Source organism: Aethalodelphis obliquidens, unplaced genomic scaffold (assembly GCF_003676395.1).
Source record: "Aethalodelphis obliquidens isolate GAN/ISIS:26980383/991018 unplaced genomic scaffold, ASM367639v1 scaffold11, whole genome shotgun sequence".
Lineage (NCBI taxonomy): Eukaryota > Metazoa > Chordata > Mammalia > Artiodactyla > Delphinidae > Aethalodelphis > Aethalodelphis obliquidens.
In genome coordinates this window covers 44,976,598-45,001,043 of record NW_020837955.1, presented here as the reverse complement: position 1 = coordinate 45,001,043, position 24,446 = coordinate 44,976,598, and the positions used below count along the sequence as shown (strand labels likewise).

Sequence of the window (24,446 nt, the reverse complement as noted above, 5' to 3'; positions counted from 1 at the left end):
CACGGCCTTGGAGCCCACGCGCCTCTGTCCCGACCGCCTGGCCCACGTGGGAGGGAAGGGCCGTTTTCACAGAACGCAGTCGTGAGGATGACACGGGCCTCGGGAGCGTGCGAAGGGGCTGGCGTGGCCCTTCTCTGTGACTGAGGGGCTGCCACATGCACACCCCGCCCTGCCCGAGGCCACGCAGACAAACGCAGACGTGGTGTCCCTCACTGATCAGCACGGCTTCCGGAAAGGTCCCCACGGGCTCAGCCACACCAGAAGAAACAGAAGCGGGAGGTTCCGCCTTTCCACCTCAAAGAGGGCAGCGTGGTGGAGCCTGGACGCAGGACGGCCCTGTGGGCAGGACGTGCAGCGGGCGGGCACCCCTGCAGACTCCTGCCTCCTTCCAGGGCGCCTCCCCTGCCCACCTGCCCCCGCCTGCCCCTCCCCGTGCAGGACCAGGGCAGCCCAGGTGCCAGGCTCCTCAGGCGGCTCCTCAGTGGCTCCCACCCCTCAGCTCGGAGAGAAGCGATAGATGGACGGTCTGCAAGGAAACCGCTCCAGGCCAGAAGCCCCCGACAGCTTCCAAGAGCGGGAGATGGCCCTAGGCTCATAGCTGTGCACAGAGGACACCCCCTGCATGCCCCAGCAACACCCCCACCCGTGCAGGCAGTGCATACACCCAGGAAGCACACGTGCATACACGTATACACACGAGTTTTGCACCACACGCGCGAACTGCACACAAGCTCATGCACACACCATGCACATGCACACACACCATGTAAATACCCATGTACATGCAAACACCTATTCGCTCATGTGTGCACATACCATGTACATGTGCAAACACGGCTCATGCACACACATGCCCACACCTATGCAATGCACACCTGCACACAGCCATGTACTTGCACACACGCACACACACCCACACCACAAATAGGCTCATGCGTACACACACCGTGCACATGTGCATACACAACCCCCCCACCCCAAGACATACTGCACACACCCATGCACATACACCCACATACCACACGTCTGCACGTACAACCATGTATGCGTACAACTCTGCATGCACACGTGTACACCCACACCACGTACGTACACGTACGTACACTCCAACGTGTACACACCCATATCTGTGCACGTGGATACTATATGCACACACGCAAGCCCATGCACTGCACAAACACACGCAATCAGCCTATAATCCGATCGCATACATCCTGCACACACACCCACAGGTACACACACACCCCTGCACACACGTGCACATACCATGCACACACATGCACCCACCCCCATGTGCTGCCACAGGCACACGTGCCTCCAGTGTGCACAGGTGAATACACTCATGCACAATCCTGTGCACACACTACACACGTGTGCACAGCTCACGCTCCTGCACACACACACACACACACACATACACACACACACACAGCACGCCTGAGATCACTTATTTTCCGGCACAGTCAGAGACCACATGTGGGTACCAAACCACACAGCCACCGTTTCTAACCAAGTCCCTCCTGCTGTCCCGCTTCTGCTTCCGCTGACATTGTCCCACGTCTGGAACAGCCCTCCAGACCCCACGTGGCAACCCTGGGGGGCTGTGAGCTCGGCCCGATGGTCACAAACATGCTTTTAAAATGCAACAGAGCCAAGGGAGGGGGATGGGTGTGACCCAGGCACCAGAGGAGGGGAAGATGGGCAGTGCGGGAGGAAGCGGGGGAGGGGTGGGTGACTTGGACAGTGCGGGGAGATGACCTGGGCAGTGGGGGAGGGATGGATGAGCCAGGCAGTGGCCGGAAAGGCCTCAGGAGCCTTTGCTGGGTCTTGCACCACTGGCTGTGACAGGGCTGACAGGCCAAGTATATTTCCTACCGTGAGCTGGACCCCCAGCTTTGGGAGCTGATGACTCAGTCTGTAAACCACGATTTTTCCCACCTCAGAAGACTTCGAATGCTACTTCCCAGTTAAAGGGAGAAAATCCGGCCCCTAAATTGATGGTCCTCCCAGTGCCCCCGGCGGCCTGCCCCGCCCAGGCCACCTCCCTCGGGTGGCAGCCGCCACCTCCAGGAGGACGGGGGCCTCTGCTGTGATGGGCTTGCGGGGGCCCCGCGGCCCAGGACGCCGCCCCTACAGCACAGGCACATTCCTAACGCACCTGCAAAGTCACAGGACGTCCACAGGTTCCCAGACGAGGGCGGGACCTCTCGAGGTCATTCTCCTGCCACACGAGTCCATCAAACACCGAGGCAGGTGTGCCCCAGACTGAGCGCAGGTGCCCTCGAGGTGCCCGCAGCCCCAGGTACCCTGACGAACCCCAGGCCCTCCCTGGAGTTCCTCCGGCTTGGCACCAAAGCATGCCCACCCCCACCTACCACTGGGATCTCAGAGGCCAGGGCTACGGCCGCCTTCCGGGGGGACGGCCCTTGCTTCCTGGAGACCGCCAGCCGGGGCCTGGCTGGACCACGCAGCCCCGTCCCTCCCGACTCTGGACGTGCCAGTCTCTCTGCTGCCTAGGGGTGGGGGCTCGTCCCTCGGCCACCTGAGCACGGACCACGAGGTCCTGTGGCCGGTCCTGCCTGCATCTTCTGCGCCTCGCACCTGGGTGACCTTCAAGGCTGCGGCCTTTGGGAGACGCTCGAGGGGCTGACGCCAGCTCAGGGCACACGTCCACAGGGCTATGCCTTTGGCAGCCCCAGGCCCCCTCCCTCCTGGCCGGCTCCACAGCCCTGAGAGAGGCGCTGGACCCCGGTCAAGCGGGAGGGGCGCTCCAGACCCCGGCACTACCCTCAGGAGGCGCGGCTGAACAAGTCCCTCGGGACGTCTTTAGACTTCAGCTGCACCTGGGAGCACGGTTCACCGCACGTGATGTGTACGTTTAAAGTAGCGTCAGAGACTGAGGGCAACGTGGTGGTCAGCACCTGGACGGCATTGCTGAGGGCCGCCCTTCTGATCCTGAAACGCTGAGTCACGAGTTCACAGGTGTTGGAGCCGCTGCTGGGGGCTCACCAGGCACCCCAAGGGCCCAGGTCCCTGCTTCTCTGGCCCCTGAACCTCGCACCGCTGGTCTGGGCACCGACCCTGAGCTGCGAGCGCCCGGCCGCCTTGGCCAGAGCCTGGACCCGTAGCGAGTCCTATGTCCAGTGGATGGTGGGGGCCCTTCAAGCCTGCACACGTTTGACCACTGGAGTGTGGCCCAGGAAGCAGGGGTGACCTTCAGAGGGAGCCTGAGAGGACCTGGCTCCCCAGCGCGTTCTGAGGCCAACCGTTCCTCTGACGTGGATCTGACGCGTTTACTGCCAGGCCCGACGCAGACGAGGTGGGGCCAGGCGGCGCTCTCGGCCCCACTTGCTCACCAGGTCCCGTCTACCTGAGAAAGCTTCCCTGAACCTGCCCAAGGCCCATTTTCTCCCAAGTGATAAGAACTCGTACTTGGAATCTATGAAAGGAGAGAGATGGGTGGGAGGAGCCCGTGATGTGGCATCCGTGTCCTTCCAGACGGGCCCGCGGGCCGAGCGCCCACCCGGTGTCCTGGCCACTTCGTAATCGTCTCTCTCCCCCCACCCCGGCCCTCTGCAGCCCCGGGCTGGTCGGGAGGGAACGCACTGTTATTCCTGCAGATTTCAAGACTCTGGGAACACCAGAGCAAAACCCAGCAAAAGCTTACATACCCGAGAAAGACAAACACGGACAAACCAAACCAAAACCCACGCCACGACGGTTCCAGAAAGATCCAGAACACAGAGCTGCCTGTTTGGGTCCCTCGTAGGCTAATCTGAGAGGCCATGTTGGGAGAAAGGAGCGAACAGAACCCTGCTGTGCTCAGTGGGGGGTGGGGGAGGGGGAGGAGGCACAGGTGGGCACAGACAGATGCACGGACAGGAGGACAGTTACCTGCTGGCCCAGCGAGCGGCGGTCCTTACCTGGGAGGGAACGAGATGTCCAGTTCATACAGTCTGTCCTTAAAGACAGACAGCTCTTTGTCAAATTCTAAGAGCTGAAGGAAAGAAACAGAAAAAAATATAGGGTCACTTTGGTTTGCCTCCCAGGGGGCACCAAGAAGCCCTGGGGGAGGGTCTGTCTGCAGCAGGGACCTGCAACTTCCGGGAAACAGGTGTTGCTCCAGCACCTGCCCTGCACATCACCCGGGCCGCGTGCAGGCCTCCCAAGGGCGGGCCCCCTGGACGTGTGGCCGGAGAGACCCGGGGCACCCTGCAAGCCCTTCTGTGCGAGGCCTGCTCCGGACTCAGCCCCTCTGCCGCCGGCGCTGGACCCACACTACCTGTGCTGATTGGCCACGTAGGGCCACCTCGCCCTGCTGAGACCACGCGGTGCAGCCGCCGTGGGCGCTGGCGTCGCCTCCGAGGTGCCCTCAGGCAGTGTCCAGCAGGGGGGACACCGTTTTGCCCAAACTAAGTCAAAGGAGTAAGAGCACTGACCTCACACAGGAAGATAAAAAATAAGACCTGGCCCTGAGGGACCCTTCAGAGCCACACCCCACGGGGCACCGTGCCCCCAGGAGGGAAGGGCACTGGCAGCGTCTGGCCACCATGGCCACACACACCCTGGGGACGCGGTCGTCACTCACGTGCCCTGCAGCTGTGCGGGAGCCCGAGGCCACACCCGTCCTCTCCCTCTGCTACCTCACCCATCACTCCCAGAGCGTGCAGTTAGCGGTGCCGTGCCACAGCAATTACCGGGCGCCAGGCTGCTACCTACGCCACCTGCACGGGGCCCTCGCCGCTGAGCCTGCGTGCACCAGGCCAGCCATCGGCCGGTCAGAGGGAGGCAGAGCTGACACCTCCCCCGGCAGGAGCCCTTGATGGCGTCTGTGGTTTGCGTGGGGGGGGATAAACCAAAGCTCCTTTTGCATAAACGGGACCACTTCAGACACAGCTGCCTGATTTCAGTCTCACACAGGGTCCTGCAGCATCCTGGACACCCGGAGACGGGGGCACAAAGAGCCTCGGACCCTGCCTGGCGAGGCTTGGATACTGGACCCCACAGGTGACACTCGTGAGCCCGTATCTGCTGCGAAGAAGCACCCGTGGCAAACCTCACCCCACTCTGAACCCCCTGGCGGCCATGCCAGGGGCCCTAGGGGTGCAGGGCCAGGAGAGGGGATGCAGGATGGGGAGGGGCATGGGGTGGGGGAAGGGTTTTGGGATGGGGGAGGGAGGCACAGGGCAGGAGCTGTGGGTGCAGGAGGGGAAGGGCGGGGGCGGGCATGGGGGGGCGGCCGAGCCCCTCAGCTTCCCGGCCCCAGTGGCCCCTGCCTCTGCATCGAGGAGAAACACACCCCACTTCCAGGGAGCAGCCCAGGCCAAACAGCTTCCGGAAGGCTGCAGAGTTAGCGCCTCAGGGGTGCCGGGGATGGAGGAGAACTGTGTGTGTGTTGGGGGGGGGGTGAAGCATGAGCGTGAGGCCTGGACCAGTCCTGTGCTTACACGTGTTTGCACGCATGTGGGCCTAGAGATGCCCTCGCATCACACTCGCAGGTACACACTCCCCCGCGGAGGCCGGCGAGCACGTCTCATCCACAACGCTCCAAGCGTGAATTCCTGGCCTTCGCAGGTCAGACGGGAAGACAGCCGTGATGCTGCGTGGCGGCTGCAGGCAGGCGCAACCATCAGGAAAGGTGCATCCACGGCACCCCTGACGACTGGCCTCCTCCCCCCAGAGGACTCGGTCCAGCACCTGGGAACCTGCAGGCGGCGAGCGGCCTGAGCCTCGCCCACCGAGAGCTGCCAAGCCTTTCAGCTTCTCCCAACTTTAACTCAGACTCTTGAGAGAAGAAGAGGAACATCCTGGACACGGTAAGTCCGCGAGGCGTCCCGATGGGCTCGCCGCCCCGTCCTGTGCGCGACGGGCACACGCGTGTCTGCAGAGCCCGCACGCTCGCTCAGTGCCGCCGCTCCGGCCCCGCCGCGGGGCCTCCCGCCGATCCCTCGGTTGGCGGCGGCTGTCGCTCCCACAAGGCCCGCTGCCCGCGTCCTTCCTGTGGGGCCCTGGCGCTCGGGCTGCTCTCCATCTTCGCGTTTGGCGTTCGGCTCAGGACTCGCCGAGCTCCTGAGGACCAGGCCTTCCGGCCCCGCCTTGAGCCTCCAGGCGCTGCCTCCCAGCGACCTGTGAGGTCTGCGCGCCGCGCTGGGGTGTCAGCTCCGCCGTCCGGCTGCGTCCGTCCTGACACTTAACTCACCTGTGGAGACTTCCACCTCAGTGACCGCTGCTAGCACTTCTCATATCTTTTAATCTGCCTGCTTTTTTCAGGGTATGGTATCTGTTTATGTTTCTGATGCTTTCATGTTTTCAATACCTTTAAATCTCATCTTATAATTTTTATCAAGTATTCAGTTATCTGATGTCTGTGGACTCTGTCTACTGTGGAGTGCTTCCTACATGCTTTGTACCCGGGGCTGTGTTTTGTTCCTGCTGCCCCACGGCCCCCACGGCTCCACGCCCTGAGTCCACGGGAACGATGGGGGATGGAGCCACGGCTGCTGCCACTGGAGGCCAGCGTGAGGTGTTTCTGATTAGAAATGACAGTGCATTTCTGTTGAAAGGGTAATCTGTATCTCTCTGAGATTTTTCACAAAGTGGTAACCAATTTCACATGTATCTTTAACATTCTTCTTGATTACAAAGTGAAAAACAGAGCAGGGCGTGTGTAGACAATGATTAAGTGGTGGCTGATCGTACGTATCTGTCAGGCGCTGTCCCGGCTGCACACATTCCTCAGTTACTGCAGAGACGCCGCGCTGATAAAGGGAAAGAGCCGGAAAATCGATGCGCCCCGAGCTGGAGCAGTTGCTACACACCCAGAAAACATCTCTATCCAACAGGCCGAGCGCGGTGGAAACTCACGCGCCCTGCCCTGGGACAGCCGCAGAAAATTTAATCTCTCCAAATCCTCACCAGGGCACTCCATCCTGCAGCCCTGACAGCCACACTTATAATTAATTATACAATTTCGATGGGAATATCGACTAAACAAAGCTATAAATCATAGAAAAAGTCAATAGGCATGGACACATTCAATCATGTCCCGGCCAATGATTACTACTCTTAAAATACAATAATTATTTTCAGAGCCAGCTTGAATTAAATTTCTGTCAGATGGGAACAAGGCTGGTGGTTGATCAAGGATGCGATGGATTTGGGGGCCGAGGCCGGAGCAGCACATCCATCCTGCTGTGGGCGTATCGCGTGAAGGTAAGATGTCCTCTGAGGGCTCCACAGGCCATGCATCGTCCCCCAGGGGGGTCTGGACGCCCGCCTCCCAAGTGGGACTGACACGCCGCGCTGCCGGGGCAGTTGCCGTGGAGCCTCGGCCCTGCACCACGGGGACGCACGAGGCCATCCCCTTCCCCGGAGATTCCTGACCCGACAGGCAGGGCCACGGGCCTTCCAGACCCACGTGTAGACCTCGTCTCTGCTTCGACTCCACTGCGTCTTCTCATCTGAGTCAGCCTCAAACTTCTCCCAGATACTCAAACTAACTTTGCTCCACCTTAAAGGAGCACAATTTCACATGGTGAATAAATACAGAACTAGAGCTTACGTCTAACGGTGACATCTGTAGTTTCCAGGGTGGTGACACATTCTCTAAGTGCTAACCGAGGGCAGCGGGGACTCTGGACCCACCGTGACATCCCCGTGCCCCCCCAACCCCCGCCCCGCATACCTGCCTCAGGACCCTGTTTCTCCCTCACACGGTGGACCTTCCTTCTCGCCAGTGTCCTGGCTCCTTCCAGAACGTTCTGGCCCCCTGGCCACCCCAGCGCCACTCTCTGTGTCCACCGTTCCCCTCTCAGGGCATCTCCGCTTTCTGCTCGCCCTGGTAACCACACTGTCCCTGGCTTCGAGGGGCCGTCTCTGTGCTAGGGGCCCTCAAAGCCCACCCCGCCCGCCCTACTCCAAGCTCAGAGGGTTGCGCGGCTGCCCAGGGAGCGGACGGCACCCCGAGTCTCCTGGGCACCTCACCCCACACAGGCACACTGAACGCGTCGTGTCCCCAAACCTGCCCCACGTGTTCCGGGCCTGGGAAGTCACAGGACGGCAGCCAGACACGGCCGCGCCGTACAGAGCCTCCCGTCCAGCCCAGCAGGGCCGCAGCTGAGCCGTGAGTGCCGTGTGCTGAGCCCAGGCGCTGCGGGACACAGCAGGAGCCCACCTCACCGGGACCCGAGGCCCCCTGCGCAGCCGAGCTGGGAACTGGCCGCGGGGACGTGGGGACGCAGCACGACAGGCAGGGGGCAGTGCGTGAGGCGGCTCGGAGCATCCGCGGGGGCAGAGGTGCCCCCCGTGCGGCTGCAGGGGGGGTGGGGCGTCAGCACAGAGGCCCCGGGCGTGAGCCGCGCCTCGGAGGAGAGGTCAGGGTCCCGGGCTTTACCCGACGGTGGTGGGAGGTGGCCAAGGCCCAAAGCTGGGCCTGACTGGGTGGGCGTGTGACCAGGCCCGGGCGGGCTCCAGGCTGGGGGTGGACAGAGGGGCAGGGGTTGGGAAGGAGGCAGGGGGGGCGACGGCCGGGGGCGGCAGACTCAGACGTGTGGCGAGTCCAGGCCCAGGAGCCGCCGGACGTGCAAGGCGAGGGAGGCCCGGGGGGGGGACGAGGGCTTCCGGGGAGGACAGGAAGGTAGGGCGGGTTCACAGGCTGGCAGAGTCTGCTGGACATCTGGAGAGCCCCTCTCCACTTAGATGTGAGCCCTCTTCTGAGCGCACAAGAAGTAAAGGGCACCGCAGGTGCAGGGCCCCCTCGGCTCTCCCGCTGCAGGGGCCGTGCCCGCCGGGTGGTCTGAACTGCAGGCGTCTGCTCACACATACCAATACTTCCCGCTGCACACACACACACGCACACACGTGCGTTCGCAGCCACAGAGATGCCCCCGCAAATTTGCACGGTGGTTCTCTTCTTTCCAAAGGAAGCCCAGGCCTCTGTGGGCCGGCCCTGAACCAGGGGTTCCGCACCCAAAGCTCCTAGCCCTCTGCCTCTCACCGGGGAGGACCCCAGTGTTGAGAGCCACACTGGCCAGCACAGGCAGCGAGGCCGGTGGCTGCAGCCCAGCCGGCGGCAGGACGCGCCCCCAGGAAGGGCCCAGTGGAGAAGTGACGGGAGGGTGAGGGTTCAGGAGCCGACCCACAGGCTGTGACGGCACCGGGAAGCATGGCTCTGGGGAAGCGGGGGCGTTGGGAGGAGCCGGGGGCCAGCGCCACCCCACAGCAGCTGCTAGGGGACCAGCCGCACGTCGGATGCCAGAGCTCACCGCAGTGCCGTTGTCGTCCCGGAAGACCTCCTGGTTGAAGTAGTCGAAGAGCTTCTTCTCGAGCTGGAGCATCACCTGCCAAGGGAACGGCCGTCAGAGCAGGCGGGGCCCCACCTCTCCCGCCGCGGGGCCCACCGGGCACGGCACCCCCCGCACCTAGGACAGGCACTGGCATTCAGAGCACAGACAGCTGCTCAGGGGCTCACCTTCCGGTCGTTGTCCGACTCTCGGAATATCAGCTTCACGACCTCGTTGGTGTCGGCGGCCCGGACGGTCTGCATCGTGGCCTTTGTGCAGAGAGTCTGGGAAAGACACGGAAGGAGCTCAGTCCCCAGAGACATGCCAGCCCGCTGCCCGCCTCCACCGCTCCCCGACCTCGGCTCAGGGGCTCACACCTCCCGTGGAGGGACCCGCGGCTCCAGACACGCGGGGCCGCACACCCGGCCCTCTGCCCGCCGCCCCAGGCTGCCCCGAGGACCAGGGACCAGGGGGTCTGTGGAGGCTGGGCAGGGAACAGTCTGACTGGCGGTCCTCCACAGCCACAGCGGGAGGGACAGTGAAGGGCAGCCAGAAAGGCCCCGGGGGCAGCACGCGGCACACAGAGGCCAAGTCGGGGGCCCTGGGCAGGGACGCCCACCAGCTGCGGCAGGGCAGACGGAAGGGCACGGGTGACAGGCTGACTGCAGATAGGCTGAAAACGCTATTAAATCCAGACTCCTTTAGAAAATCCTCCCTGTCCCAACCTGGGTGTGGGGCGAGGAAAGGCAGCAGGATGGGGGTTAAACAGGGTTGCTCCCCAGTCAGGACGAGGCTGGAGGCTGGCGCAGAGGCCGCGAGGCCTGGTGCAGTTAGGGGCACCGCAGGGCCGCGCTGACCACACCAACACCGCAGAGACGAAGTGCAGCTCTAAACGGGCTGAGAGACACCCCAGGTGTACGGCAAGTGCCGGCGAGCATGTGCGGAGACCAGGCCCCGCACCCCTCCCTTCAGGAAAGTCCATCCACGCGGAGTCCAGAAAGGACAGAGCGGGGGCCGCGGAGGACAGGTGGGGTGAGAAGGTCACAGCTGGATTTCAGTTCGTGTGTAAGTTATACCTCGATAGGGCTGTTTTGGAAAAAGCACTAGGTGATTTTTATTAAAAAAAGAAAGAAAGTAAGACCACCGCAACTGAACTAATGTTGACTTAAAAAAAGCCCTCTTTGTCTAAGGAGCCCTCGTGAGGTCACTTCACGGCAGAGCCACGGGGCTCAGAGGCCGCGGGGCTCAGAGGCTCAAAGCAGCCAGCTTTGCGGGACATCCTCCCGCAACAGGCCCCAGGGCCCGGGGAGGCCCGGAAGCCGGAAGCCGATCCCCCTTGGGCCGCGCGCTCCAGGACAGGCATTGACATTCAGAGCACAGACAGCTACTCAGGTCAAGCCCCCCACAGTGGCTTCTGGACTCATGTGTCACAAATCAGTCTGGCCGCCTTCAAACGGCCGGATTAGAACAAGCGCCTGGACCATCCGGCCCAGCGCGGCCACCCTGCCCAGCCCCCGGCGAGGAGGTCACCCCATCCAGATGCTAATGCGCTTAAGTGGCTTCAGCACAGTGAATGGGGAGGGCCCGGCAGGCAGACGGCATTGTAGCCTCTCGGCGATTCAGGAAATTCATGGGCTTCTCCCAAAGGCATCTGCTGGAAACTTTTTTAAAAATTGCTTTCTCTCTCGCCACTTCAGACGGGCTCCCAGAGGATAAACATCTGACCGGCCCAGCCCTTGGAGGGGCCTCTCTCCCACACCCGCCAGGCCTCCTCCCGGGCGGGCCTTTCAATCGCAGTCGTGACCACTCATGCAGAAACCCCTGGGCCAGGGCCTTTCCGGCTCGCCTGCTTACAGGAAGGCATTTTCCTCTTTTGAAAGGAGAAAACAATTTCCCAAATGTTATCTTAAAGAGCCCTGTAAGATTCATTTCACTGTCAGCAGCAGCAGGAAGGGCACAGGAGAGGCGGCCCAGCACTGTCCTGCTGGCACCCGGAGCCCCTGGTGTTTCACTTGGAATTTAGGGGCACAGGCTGCTGGGGCGGTGCCCACAGGACCCCACGCCGGTGTCAGCCCAGAGGCGCAGCGTGCAGCGTTTCCTGCGAGTCCCGCAGTCTTACAGCCACTGAATCCGCACAGCCCCCTGGGGCTCAGGGCGCCTGTGCAGCTGGCCCCGCTCCTCCCAGGGCTGCCCCCCCATTGCCCCCATCCCGCCGTCACAAACGCTCCCCACCAGGGTCCAACTTCTATGCAGACAGAGCCCCTGGGGTCCCCACAGGCAAGCCCACGAACGCGGCCTTACAGAACCCACCCTGCTCTCTGCCAGACTGGCGCGGGGGTGGGGGGACAGCCAGCCCCGTACCCGAGGACAGGCCCTGGGGTCAGCCAGGAGCTGGTCAGGAACATTCGAGTCTGAGAAGCCTGACCTGGGGGATACGGCGGGTTTCAGAGTCTGGGTCACGACGCGCCTTCTGGAAAGTTTGGGCGGTAAGTTTCCGTCTGTGGAGGTCAGAGGCACACCGGTCGTTTTCTCATTGTAATTGCTAAGCTTCTAAATGGTAAATAAAAGCCATAAGGCTCTCTTCTGTGCATCCACTTCGAGAGGTAGCAGGCATTAAAAAAAGCGTCTCAGTTGCGTTTACTGATGGCTCGCCAAGGCTTCAGACCCAGTTATTGTGATTCCAGAGACCCGGCTTCTGTCTGGACCCAGCACGCTGGGCCCGGAGGAAGGGGATCCACCAGGAGCCCCAGCTGACACACACCCCAAGTTTCCAAAGGACCCAGCGTAGGCCGGGCCGGCGGGCACCTGTGGTCGGCGTCCAGGACGTGCAGTGTATACAGGGGGGCACGCCTGGGTCTGGGTGTCGGGGTAACTAGAGAGATGGTGACCGTGTAACGGAGCTAATGGAGCCGGGTTCCAGGTGGAGGGCCCTGGTGGGGCAAAGGCCGGGGTGGCAGCGTGAGAGGTGGAGACAGGGCCTGAGGGGGCTGGGGGCAGGCAGGGAATGGCCGGCGGTGTGGAGGAGAGCTGAGGGGACGCAGCCTGTCTTACAGAGCTCCCAGGCGGCCAGGACGGAAATTCGCGGCTTGCCCCATCGTCACAGGCCTGCCCAGCGGCCCAGCGGGTTTGTTCGCTCCTCTGAGGCAAAAAGAGAATCAGAACACACTTCCATTCTACCTATTTTCTCCACCTGAGAAAACGCAGGAAGCGACGCAGGTACTGGAAGCATATTTCGAATGAACACGAATAGCTGGTCTTGCTTCTGTCTGCAAAGCCCGGTGTGGCCTGGGGACTGCGTCTGGGTCTCTCTCCACCGGAGTCGGGAGTCCTGACATGTGAGCGTGCAGGGGTCTCTGAGGGACCCCGAAGAAGCCCACCGGCCCACAGCCCGAGTGTGGGCCCTGCCCTGCGGGTTCTAGGCCCCGCGGAGGGTGCGGGCACGGGGAGGGGTCAGCAGGCGCTGGGGCTCGCCCCCCAGGGTGCTCCCTACCAGCCTGGCACGCGGCGCCCTCCCCTCGTGCCCCGCAGGACGCTCGGGCCTGCAGACGAGAGGCGGGGCTCAGGGGGACGCCTCCTGCCCCAGCGACGCCTCATTCCCGAGTTATCCTGGCAGCTGTTTACGAGCCGGACACGGACTGGGTGCTGGTGGAGGCACGGACCCCCTTCCGGCAGCCACAGCCCCCTGGGTCCCCGAGAGCCACAGGCACCCCCGTTCTCAGCGACGGGCCTCACGCCCTGGCTTCTAGGAGGCTCCGAGGAGTGCCAGGGTCCCCGGACGGCTGGGCATAGACAGGTGACCAGGAGTCCAAGCTGCGGAGCGTGGTGGGCAGCAGGGGACGTGCGTGCAGTCCATCCCTGTGGCCTCCTGCCCCCTGCCACTCTGGTTTCCCACACACACCTGCACCCGGGGAAGGGGGCTCGTCAGGGCCTGAGCTCAGAAGCGGTGAGCGGGGTCACTGTCTGGCGTGCCGTCACTCAGGGGGCTGCACAGAGGGTGGGGCAGGTTTACTCCTGATTTCAGGCAGCGAGGAAAACCGGTGTGGCCAGATGACTGCGGCCGTCTCAGGTACAGGCAGTGGCCGACCCCGTGCGTCTCTCCTCAGGGCCCTCTGCGCTCTTCCCCTCCACGTGGGGAGCCGCGAGGTTTAAACAAAATCAAAACGAACCACCAAGCCACTCTGGCACCCAAATTTAGCCACTACCAGCAGATACTGGAAACGTTCTAGCTCATTCTGAGTAAGAGGACAGCACTCCTCTTTTTACTGAAACGCAGACCCCCTGCAGGACGGAACGCGGAGCCCCCATTTCTGCCTGGGCCCCCAGGAGAAGCTCACACCACGCAACGGGCCCCCAGAAACAGGGACCAGCGGGACCAAGGGCGTCCAGCCCCCTGGAGGTCCAGCATTCTCTCAGCGGCACCCACCTGCCAGTGACAAGGCCGCTTCCGGTCAAGGGCGTGGGTGGCGAGCCGGCACCTACACGGGGTCCCCCGTCCCCCGCTCAGACCTTGGGGGCTGGATTAACCTTTTTTTCCATCAAGTGGAAAATACAACAGCCTTGAAATGAAAAATAACCCGAAGAGCGGCTTCCTGACGTTGTGGAGCCCCCCAGCCCCGCAGGGTCCTCCCTGTCCCCGTGGTGGCATCCCACCGCCTGGGGCCTGGCTTCCAGCGCCTCTATTTGGACGCGGGCCCTCTGGAAGGACAGCCAGCAGCCTCCAATGTGAGGTCCGCTGCACACCGCGTCCCACCAGACTGGACACAGCTTCTGCGCCGCTGGGGTCCTTCCCGAGTGAGGACGGGGCGGGAACTCCACCTGCCCCGTCACAGAGCCACATGTTCCCGAAAACACAGGGAGCTGGTAGCGTCCTCCCCTCCCCCTCCCCTGACCACGTCAGGGACCCAGCTTGGCCGTCCGCGCCTGGGCAGTGGGTCACTGCTGGGGAGGGTGAGCTGGCCGCCCTGTTTTAGCCTTGGACGAGGCTCCTTCTGGCCCCATGGGAGACTAATGAGCCGGTCTGGACGGAAGCGCTGGTTCTGCAGCGAAGGGCCGGGCCGGCCAGCTCGACACCGTTACTGTGCGGAGGGGCCAGGGGGGAGGGCGGGAGGCTGGCGGGTGGGCTCCATGCCCGGCCCTTGGCGTGCGACCCCGCTCCGGAGCTTTCATCCCTTGACAACTTCACGCAGGAAAACACGCGGACCCTCTGATAGCGTGAAATCGGAAACAAAGCCGGGGCACAAAGAGGCCAACCGGCCGTGGCCACCGGTTCTCTCTTCAGCCACAAACGTGCGCATACGACCGACCCCCAAGAAGCTGAAAGGAAAAGCACGTAAAAGAAACACGTCCTCAAGGGCTTCAACACAGCGCGGACGTGCGTGCCCCTGGGTGAAGATGCTCGGCGGGGCCGCCGGCCTGGCCTCTGGCATCTCAGGGGAGACGCGGGGGAGCCCTGGCCCCGCCCGGCCCCTCGAGGACCCTCCACCCACCGACATCCGTGGCCTCATCTCCTGCGCAACGTCAAAAGGACAGTGACCCTGCTCTGGAGGCCCCGCGTCAGGGGGTGGCTGGCTGCTCTGAGTTGCGTTTCAGACGCAGGGCGTGAGGCCAGAAAGGCCCAGACCTCCGACGGGGGTGGGGCGCTGTGGGGAGCCCAGCCTCCACTCGCCACGGCCCGGGGACGGGCGGTGGCCCCCGCTCTGGCCACTCCCGTGGGGCTTGGCTCTGGGTCCACCTGCTGGAAGCAGAAGAGGGAACAGAGCAGGTGCTTCATCAGCTGTGTCTGCAGCCCCGGTGCCGGCACCTCCCGGGAGCAGGGGCCGGAGACGCCCCGCCCACCTGCAGCCACGCACGGCCGGCCTTGAGCCCGGCTTCCCACCGGCCCGCGCTCAGCTCCTGTTCCTCTGCGCAGAGGGGTCCGTGCTCCGGGAGCAGAAGCCGTCGGGGAGCTAGAACAGGGTGAGCTCCTGGTTCCAGCAAGCCGCAGCCACAAGCAGCTTCTCCTTCCTGCGGGGGCGGCCATCTCCTCCCCAGGCACTCGGACACCCTCGCCGTCTCTGTGCTGTGCATCCAGCAGGAACCAGGCCGAGGCCAGCAATTTGCACCCGAGGAGCTCGGCATGGAGCTGCCGCCCCAGCTGGGCTGCAGGGCCCTGAGTCCTTGGGGTCCCCCCCGAATATCACGGAGACGTCAGAGAAACCGGGCCTCGGCACGCACACCCTTCACTGAAAACCAGCCAACCAAGGGCGTCAGGGAGAAGCTCACCCCGTCCCATGGCTGTTCTCGTCATCAAGTTCACCCCCGTCCCACGGCTGTTCTCGTCATCCTGTTACTCTTGGTTAAATTCTAGCCATAAAAATGTCTACAAATAAACAGGCGCACAAATCAGCGCTCCGTCTGCATCCTCCTGCAGCACAGGCCACAGGGAGAAAGAGAAGGATTTCTGAACGGTGGCGCGCAGAGACAGACCTGAGTCCTTTACGTGGGTTTTCTTCAGAACAAGTTAATGGAAAATCATTACCGTTTATATTTAGAGTTTTTTCAAACGACTGGAAAACAGATCCCACTCTAGAGGATAAGCATGACCTTTTCTGCGGTGACTCTCCCCGTGACTCTGGACGTTAACCCGGGTCTGCCTCCTGCTGTGCTGCACCCCCTTAACCCCACAGCTGCCTCAGCTCTGGAAGGAGAACGGGGTCCCGACCCGGGCTGCCCAGATCCACCTCTTGGACTCGAGGGGTTAAAGGCTGCCTCTGGCACCTCACTCACAAGCCAGCGTGTGGGAGGTGTGGGTCCAACGCTGGGTCACTGTGAGGTGGGCACGGAGAGTCAGCCAGCCAGCCCCGTGCCCTGGACACCCACCCACCCGCCAGGAACAGGAGAGAAGCACCATCCGTCCCAGGGATGGGCCAGTCCTTGGTCACCAGCGTCTACAGACGTCATTTCAGTCCTAAAGGCGTCCAGGGAGCAGAGAAGAAGGGACGCGGAGTCAGCGGCTTCAGAACCTGCCTCAGTCACAGGTAACTCATGGCTCCGCAGGGAAGTGCTCAGAAAAAGTCTTCACGAACCCTCTGACCATCCCCTTCGGGGCAGACATGTGCCACGGCCTGAAAAGTAGGCGCTGGGCAGACAGATAGAAATGCGTCTCGGAGCCGCCCACACCGCCTGCGGCCGGGTGAGTAGGTCTCAGGGTACACGCTGCCGTGGGAGCCCCCGGGGGACAGCTGGGGCCACTGAGCCTGCGACAGGAACAGCACCTCCCAGTGCACAGACATGTGGTCCAACGAGCTCCAGCCTAAGCTTCAGCTTCCTTCCCTATCACACATGCACACACAGCCCCTCGGCGCGTGCGCACACACACACACACACACACACACACACACATCTTCTGGAGAGCAAGAACCCTGGTTTGCCTGGCCCGTGCTCAGCTCCAGGGCCCCTCCAGTGGTGGCCAGGCCGGCCCGAGGCCCAGGAGGTCACCGTGCTCTAGGGGGAAGGTCTGCGGCCAGGTGCCGGGCCGTGACGGCTGTCCCTGGGTGTCGGGGGGCGGGGAGCTCGTGTAGTTAAGACGAGGCCACTGGGCAGCGTCTTGCCTCAGCTGCACCAAGTGGGGCCCAGAGCAGGCGCCCGCAAGAGCCATGAAGAAACACACACCCTGCTGCCTCGGCTGCAGGAGGGGCCTGGCCGGGACCCTGCCCTCGGGGGAGCTCAGCAGAGCGCTAACTTCCTCGGTTTTCAGGGTCCCAGTGGCCTGCCTGACAAGAGAAGGACCGTGCTGGGTGCGCGCCGAGGACCTGAGGCTGAGCAGGGCGGTGGCCGCGTCGGGCTTTCACCGGGAAGCACCGTGGGGAGGTCGTCCTGCATCGGGCGGGAGCGACCCCGAACACCCCCATTCCGTTTACTCTGACTTCCCCAAGGAAGACCCTTCTGGAGAAGCGCAGCTTTTCAGAGGTTTTCCTGGCAAACCCCAGCCCCCGGGAGGAGGGACATCCTTGATGGCCCAGAGCACATGGACTCCGAGTGCCTGAAGGCGCAGACGGCGCCGGGCGGGCGCGGGTGGGCGCGGGCGGGTGTGCGAGGGCGGCAGGCCGCTGCCCGGGGTCCGTGAGAGGCGCTGCTGTGAGGCCGTGTCAGCGTCAGAGGCGCCTTCGTCCTTTTTGTTCTGTATCATCAGCTGTTCACGAGAACAACAACCACCATAAAGACCCTTTCATCTCCTCCCCGAGACGCACCGCCAGCTCCCGACCCGCTGACGGAGCGGCGACAGCGCCCGCCCGCGGCCGGCTGCGCAAACCAGGGGAGCTTGACTGAGTTTTCTAGAAGGAAGCAGCGCGGGCTCTTTCTAGGCTCCTGTCCAGCAGGACGGGACTGCCGCTCGGGGGTCTCCCTGCCCGCAGGGGTCCAGCCGGGGGACCTGCCACGCTCCTGGTCTGGCCTCTTGAGAACGTCCCCGGCCTTCCACAGACACACCAGGGCTCAGACCTGCCGGGCAGTGGGGGACAAGGGGCAGGGGGAGAGCAGGACCCCTTGTCACCTCCTTCTGTCTCCCCGGGACAGACTCCCTGCCCCTGTCCCCTGCCTGCCTCTGTTTGCAGAAAAACTTTAGCCTCCTAGGCCTTCCCTGAGTTCCAAAGAATAACTTGAATCAGAGAAGTGAGAAAATGCAGAAACAGGCTGGGGACAGTTCACGGGGCCTCACGAAGGGCCGGCACAGGTAACGACCAGGTGCGATGCCCCCTCCTGGCTGAGTGGGAACCCACCCTCGCCAGGTCGCATGTGCAGCCAGAGGGCAGGAGGCTGGGTGGCAGAAATGCCCGTGGTCTGGGGCAGGGGCTCAGGCCACCGGGCAGCCTGCAGAGTCTCCCTGGCCGCACTGGGATGCGGGGCGGGCTGTGCGGTGCCCCTGGTCCTCTTCCAAGGCGGGCGCGGTTAGTGCTGCGACCCCGGCTGTTGGGGCACCGCCTGGGCTCCACCCCCCGCCCTGCCCCTGCCCCGCGAACATGAGCGTAGGGACGGCTGCTTCCTCCGAGAAGCCAGGGTCCTCACAGGCCCTGCTGGCACCTGAACCTGTACCTGTCAGCAACCGGCAGCCGGTTTTTCAAAACAGCCGCCAGCCTCCAAAAACGCATCCATCACCACGGCTGTCAGCGGTGACGGACGGCAGGTGGGTGCGGCTGGGGCGCGCGGAGATGGGAGCGCCTGGCACCGCTGTCACCCTTTGTCACTGGCCAGCTGAGCGCCCAGCTGCCAGTTGCCACTGCGCAAGGCATGAAACATACTCTCTGAGCAATCCCGCCAGCGGAGCTGAGTGGGAGGCTGCATCATTAATTCGTTCGAGACGCACAGCCCGTTAGACGGCGCACGATCGTGGTGTTTATAGTTTGTCTGTTTTAATTACGGCTTAAGAGGTGCCAAGTTTGATCGCAGGATCCTCTTTTCAGTTCTGCTAGGCAAGCATGTTTGTATTAATTTGCATCTGAAACGCGAAGCTCTAATTCCGGGGGTGGGAGGGGCAGCCGTTCACTTTGCACAAAGCACTTCTTTCTGACGCTGGTGCCAGCCAGATGCCCGCGACCCCTTGCTGCAGAGGACCGGTGGGTGTCCAGCTTGCCCTGGAGCCCCTCGCCGACTTGTCCTTCCAGGAGCCCCTGCCCGCTGCAGCTTCTTTCTCCCTGCAGGTCAGGATGCTCGTGTTTCCGGAAGGACCTGACTCCCCTCTGGGAGCTTCCAGGAGCTTGGCCGGGTGAGCACCAGAGGCAGGGCATCCTTGGGCATCTCAGGGGCCCAGGGCTGGGGAGGGTGTACCTGCCACTCTAGTGGGGGACCAGCAACCAACACCAAAGCCCAGCCAAGCCGGCACAAAGGATGACCTCAACTTCCCTCTTCAAGGGGGTCACCTGCCACCTCCAGACAAGACGATGCCGGCAGACGGAGGTCCCGCGTCCCCATCCCTGCGTCTCCTCGGACCTTCTGACCCGCACGACTGCAGGGCTGTCTGGGGCGCTCGTGGTCACCTTGGGTGCTACGCTGACCTTGGGCAATCTGGAAACCGTCTGTGGGGTGACCCACCAGCTGAGGACACCGGCCTCCCCAGGAATACGGGTCGGGGCAGGCATGGCCTCTCCCACCCCAGGACCCGGTCTGTAGGCACGAAACGCCGGTGTCTCTAGAGGGTCACCGCTGAGGGCAGCCGCTCACCCAGGGAGGGGACAGCTCGAGGCCTGGGCCCCGGCTCAAGCCTTGGTGCGCCTCTGACCGGTGCTCTTCCTGGGCCGTGTTGTTTGGAAGGAAAGGGCACAGTCCTTGGAGGGGGTGGGGCAGAGGATGAGCTGCCTGCATCCCAGCCCCCTCCCCCTCTTCCCGGTGCCCCAGTGCCCACCTGGAGGCCGCCTGCCACCCTCAGTGATGCCCCCGAGCACTGCCTGAGAACCTGCAGGACCCTGTGGCCCCAGCCAGGCCTTGTCCACCAGGCGGCCCATCCCCAAATGTGCCCCGCTGACTCCCCGCTGTGCAAGTCGCAAGAAGTGGCCACCTTCACCTCCATACACGGCTCTCCTGTAACAGGCAAAGCCCCGAAGAGGTGTCCCGGAGCCACGGAACGCCCGGACAGCCTCGTCCTCACGCTGCTCTGCACGTTCTGGGAGCTGGGACGGCTGGCAGGCCTCGAGAAGCATCCACTCGGTCTAACAACCTTTCGGGAAAATTTGGAGACCTCTCCTCTGGTGTCCACAGAGTTTCTGTAAGTTGCTTCTACAGTTAGAAACCCTTTCAAAAAGCCATGCGGGCCAGCAGACTGTGACGTTCCAAGAGGTGCTTCCATGGTGTTTTAAAATTCCAGACCTAAACAGGTAGCTTAATGAATGCTCCTGAAATTAATCTTCAGCAAAAGAAACTTGGTCTCTCAGTTAAACTTTTAGATCTAGCTTTGCCCACAAGTATGTTTTCTGAGTTAGCATCGATCTCTCCAGCGGTGGGGGAGGACACGGGGCTCTGGCAGGAAGGGGGCTGCAGAGCGTCCCCAAGCTCACGTCCACCCAGACCTCAGCCCACGACTGTTTTGTCAACCAGGGCCTTGGCAGATGTGACGGGTCAACGTTCTCGAGCCGAGCTCACCCTGGATTCAGGGTGGCCCAAGTGCAGTGACTGTCCCCACAAGGACAGTGAGGCAGGGAGGAGGCACGTGAGGCCGGAGCAGAGGCAGTGATGACGCGGCCACAGCCCAGGGGCGCCTGGGCCACCGGAGCCGAGGAGGCAGGAGGGAGCCCCCTGACCTCAGACTTCTGCCTCGAGACCAGTGTCCCAGCCGCCGGCCGGGGACACGAAACACAACACAGGAAGGTGCCGCCAGGTACAAGCTGTGTCTTTCGTGGGGACTTCAGACATACCAAGTTCATTACAATTTTCTTCATCAGCTGGACACGTCTGGGGCCAAAGGTGACGTGGCAACCCGGAGGGGACACGCGGGCGCAAGAGTGGGGTCCGGGTGTCATGCGCTACGCTATCCGCCTACGACTCCCCCGTTGGGTCCCTGCTTCTCCGCCAGGGCGCTCAGCCGCCAGGGCGCTCAGCTGCGGGACTGCGTGGCAGCTTCCTGCACAGCCTGGATGCTTTGTGAACAGCTGATGACTGTGTTGATGAGGGTGAGAAGATGGTCTTTAATCCCTAGGGCTAAAGTCTTCATTTGACCAAACGGTCCTAAAAACTCGCTATACCAAAATCATACTCCACGTGCTGGGAATAAAAACCATTTCCCATTGGTCTGCTTTACTTACACAGTAAACTGTGTGCAGAGATGTAAGTTTCGTCAACTGAACAGCCGTTTATCCACAGGTTAGATGGACCGTATGGTTTAAAGAACCACGTGCACAAGAAAACCCTCCAAAAATTAATGCACGAATCTTAGACACATCTGTTTATTCATCGAGCAAATCATTCAATTAAACACCATTGATTCCTCCCTCCTTTGAAAGTGCCAATTTCACAGCCCTGGACAACGGAGCGCTTTTCTCACGTGTGCGGGTGCACAGCCAGAGCAAACACTCCCTGGCAGCAGCGGGGCAGGGGCAGTGTCCAGCGAGCTGTCGTGGGCAAGCCCAGAGCTTGGGGGTGCGGGGTGTCCTGGTGGCATTCAGGTCCACTTAGATGCGCTGCCACACTCCGGGCGGCTCCCAGAAGAGGCTGCGAGGAGACTGAACGGAGCCCCGGGTGAAGCCGCCGGTTCCGCGAGGGAGACTCCGTGTGCCCGGAGGACGAGGGTCTCCTGGAGCCGTCGCGCTCCGCCAAGCCCAACGCCTACCAGCAGGCCCGCTGGGAAGAGCTGCTGCTCAGAACGACCACGTCCCGTTGGGGTGCAGTGGGACCTCCTCGGGCCCGAGACCGTCCTCGCCACGCCCCCTCACCAGAACCCACTCTCCCGCGCGGGGTGGGGTGGGCGGGGCTGGCGGGGCGGAGGGCCTCTGCTTCCTGCCCCCTGTGGTGGGCGGCCCGCCTGGGTCAGCCCTCGTGTGCCCAGGACCCGTCCCTGCCGTGGGTCCCTCTGACCTCTCAGGACTACTGACATGGGGTCCCCAGCACAGTCCGAGGGGCTTGCGATGAAGGCACACGGAAACGCGTAGCCTAGAGCAGACGGATGGTTGACTGTTTAGGAAGTGACCTCCTGGGGGAGGGGCCACACAGATACGTAACGCCTGTGACTCTTACCAGCAGCAGGACTGCTGCCCTGCACCTGACCTCACACACAGCCGCCCACACAGGGAAGGGGCAGACACTCCGTGCCCCACCCCTTCCCAGGTGTGCTCACCGGCTGCCCGGACAGCGGGACACCAAGGCCGGGGGCAGGTCCAGGGGCGGCCAGGCCAAGGGAAGCCGAGGGCCGGGGAGGCCAAGGTGGGGTCCGCAGGGGCCCAGGAGGGGAAGCTTGTGCACATAGTTCTGCTTCCCTGAAAAATCAGCTGTTTGTGAGAACTGCCTACAAAAAACAGCATTTCCTGTAGTTCCTTATCTAAGTCAGTTAATTAGTTGGAAAAGCGCTCAAGAACGAAGATCCCCTGTACTTTCCTGAAGGAAGAGGAACTTATTAAAACCTGGGCAGTCCACCAAATATCGAGGCTTTTGGCCTGGAACCTTCAGGCTGTTGGTCCTTGGAGACGCTTGGGGCCCCCGGGTGGCCTTCAGAACAATGCGCCCATCGGGGGTCTCCCTGTGGATCCACAGACCAGGCAGCCCCTCGGTACGCGGGGGCGAGCCCTCTCCCTCCTCCGCGTCTGGCCCTCAAAGCGCTGCTGCTCAGGGGACGAGCTCGGGCTGTTACTGACCAGGAAGTGAGCGCCTACGTCCCTGCTCAGGCTCTGCCCCCTCTCACTCACGGTCAAGGACGTGTGGCCATGGGGCCTGTACCACCAGCCCCGACATCCTGATGATACGGGGCTGGGCTGCCAACTCTGGAGGAAACACAGAAGGATGGAGCGCCCAGCCGCGGGCAGCGCCTCCCTGGCCGAGTCCAGGGTCCATCAGGACCCCGGCCAGCACCGGCCACCTGTGCGGTCACCGTGTGGCAGGAGTCCTTCCTCTAGGGGATGGGACGGGTCCCTGAGGTGAAGCCAAGGTCTGAAGGTGAAGGGTCAGGAGAAAGGGCGCCGGGCAGAGAAGCCTGGGGAAGGGGAGGGGGTCACACGATCAGCGGCAGCCACACGTGTCACGGCCCAGCTCCGCTCACGCCCCCTCACGCCCGCTCACGCCCAGGGCCGTGTCCTCCCGCTTCCCACTCGGTAAGAAAAGGAAATCACGACTGCAGGAGCCTCCCCGCCGCCGGCCACGCGCCCTGCTCGGCGCCCCCCCATGGAAACCGGAGCCCCGCCCGCGCCACACGTCCCGTGACCATTCCGCCCGCGTCCAGAGCCGCTGCCCTTTTTGTGGCATTTGTTCTGCTGGCAAAGAAAAGGCCACTTTGGAAACCTCCCGGACTTTTCCCAACGCGCCTGCGGCTGGCGGCTCCCGTCCGTCGGCTCCGGTCTGTCCAGGGCCTTAGACGGGGTCTGTCCAGGGCCCTTAGACGGGGCCCTCGGGCGAGCAGAGAGGCCGTTCCAGCACAGCGGGCTCACTGGGCCCAAGTACCAGCCGGAAGTGACCTGCGCTCGGGGGCTCACCCCAGCAAAACCAGCGCGGCTAGAATACCAGAGGAGGCACTGTCGGCGAGGGCGCCTGGCCTGCGGGCACTGGGCCGGGCTCCCCACGCCCCTCACAGTATCACACGTGCACTGGCGGATTTCAACAGGCGGGCATCGCACCCATGGCTCAAAGGCACGGAACCCATGGGACCTTGGATCCAGGTTGCTGATTGAGCCAAACTCAAAATGAGGAGGGGAAAAGGCAGCAGAACCAAACGCAGGATTTCATGGTCCTCAGTGGAATTCATTTGTCTATTTGAAAACACTCCGAGTGGTCGAAAGCCCCCTCTCCACACTCAGGCGCCTCTCACTGCTCAGTTTTAAGACAGAATCTTCTGCCGAGAAGGGAGGATTACTTGTACCTGAGACGCCAAAGGAAGATGACAAGAGGGGACCCCCGGGGTCTCCCCCTGCTGTTTCCACCATCACTGCAGGCACACGCTTGTGTGTGCCCTGCTCTGGACAGGCCTGGGCTGGACCCTGCACGCTGTGGTCTGCCTCCTGCACCTGGGTCTGGGTGGACCCACTCACCTTGGGCGGCCGGCAGGCCCCCTTCGCTGCGGCCTGGGGCCCTGCCATCAGCACTGCAGCCCCAGAAGAGCGGGGCAGGCGCGGCAGCAGGGCTCAGGGCCGCAGACCCTTTGGGAGAAGCCGGCCCCACGCAGAGGAGACCACGCTCCAGGCCACGTGGCGGGACCCGGTGGGGCCGACGAGCTGGCCTTCCGACCCAGTCGCCTCGCGGCTGGTGCCCATCCAGGTTCCACCTGCGCCTGCTACTCAGCGGGAGCGTCACCCAGGGGCCTGAAGGCACCCAGGAGATTCCCACAGCTGGGGGGAACTGGCGCATACAGCTGACCAGGGGCTGCCTTCTCACAGGTAGCTTCCTCCTCTTTCCTCTCCCGACGGTCAACAGAGGAATCTCCAGGCTCAGCACACATGTGCTGAGTGACCCGACCACTACCCAACTACTCGTTTGGAGGGGCTCCCATAACAGCCCCCTTTT

At 62.9% G+C, this 24,446-nt stretch overlaps 1 protein-coding gene across 8 annotated transcripts in view; it reads right to left on the bottom strand.

Annotated features, from left to right (window-relative positions):
* INPP5A (inositol polyphosphate-5-phosphatase A) overlaps window positions 1-24,446 on the bottom strand; it is a 177,994-nt gene that overhangs the window by 11,106 nt on the left and 142,442 nt on the right. For all 8 annotated transcript variants that reach the window (XM_027113028.1, XM_027113021.1, XM_027113024.1 and 5 more), the window contains 3 exons: window positions 9,470-9,565; window positions 9,264-9,338; window positions 3,924-3,997 (listed from right to left, as the gene is read on the bottom strand). In XM_027113028.1, coding sequence (XP_026968829.1) covers window positions 3,924-3,997; window positions 9,264-9,338; window positions 9,470-9,565 — 245 coding nt within the window. The remainder of the gene's footprint in view (window positions 1-3,923; window positions 3,998-9,263; window positions 9,339-9,469; window positions 9,566-24,446) is intronic.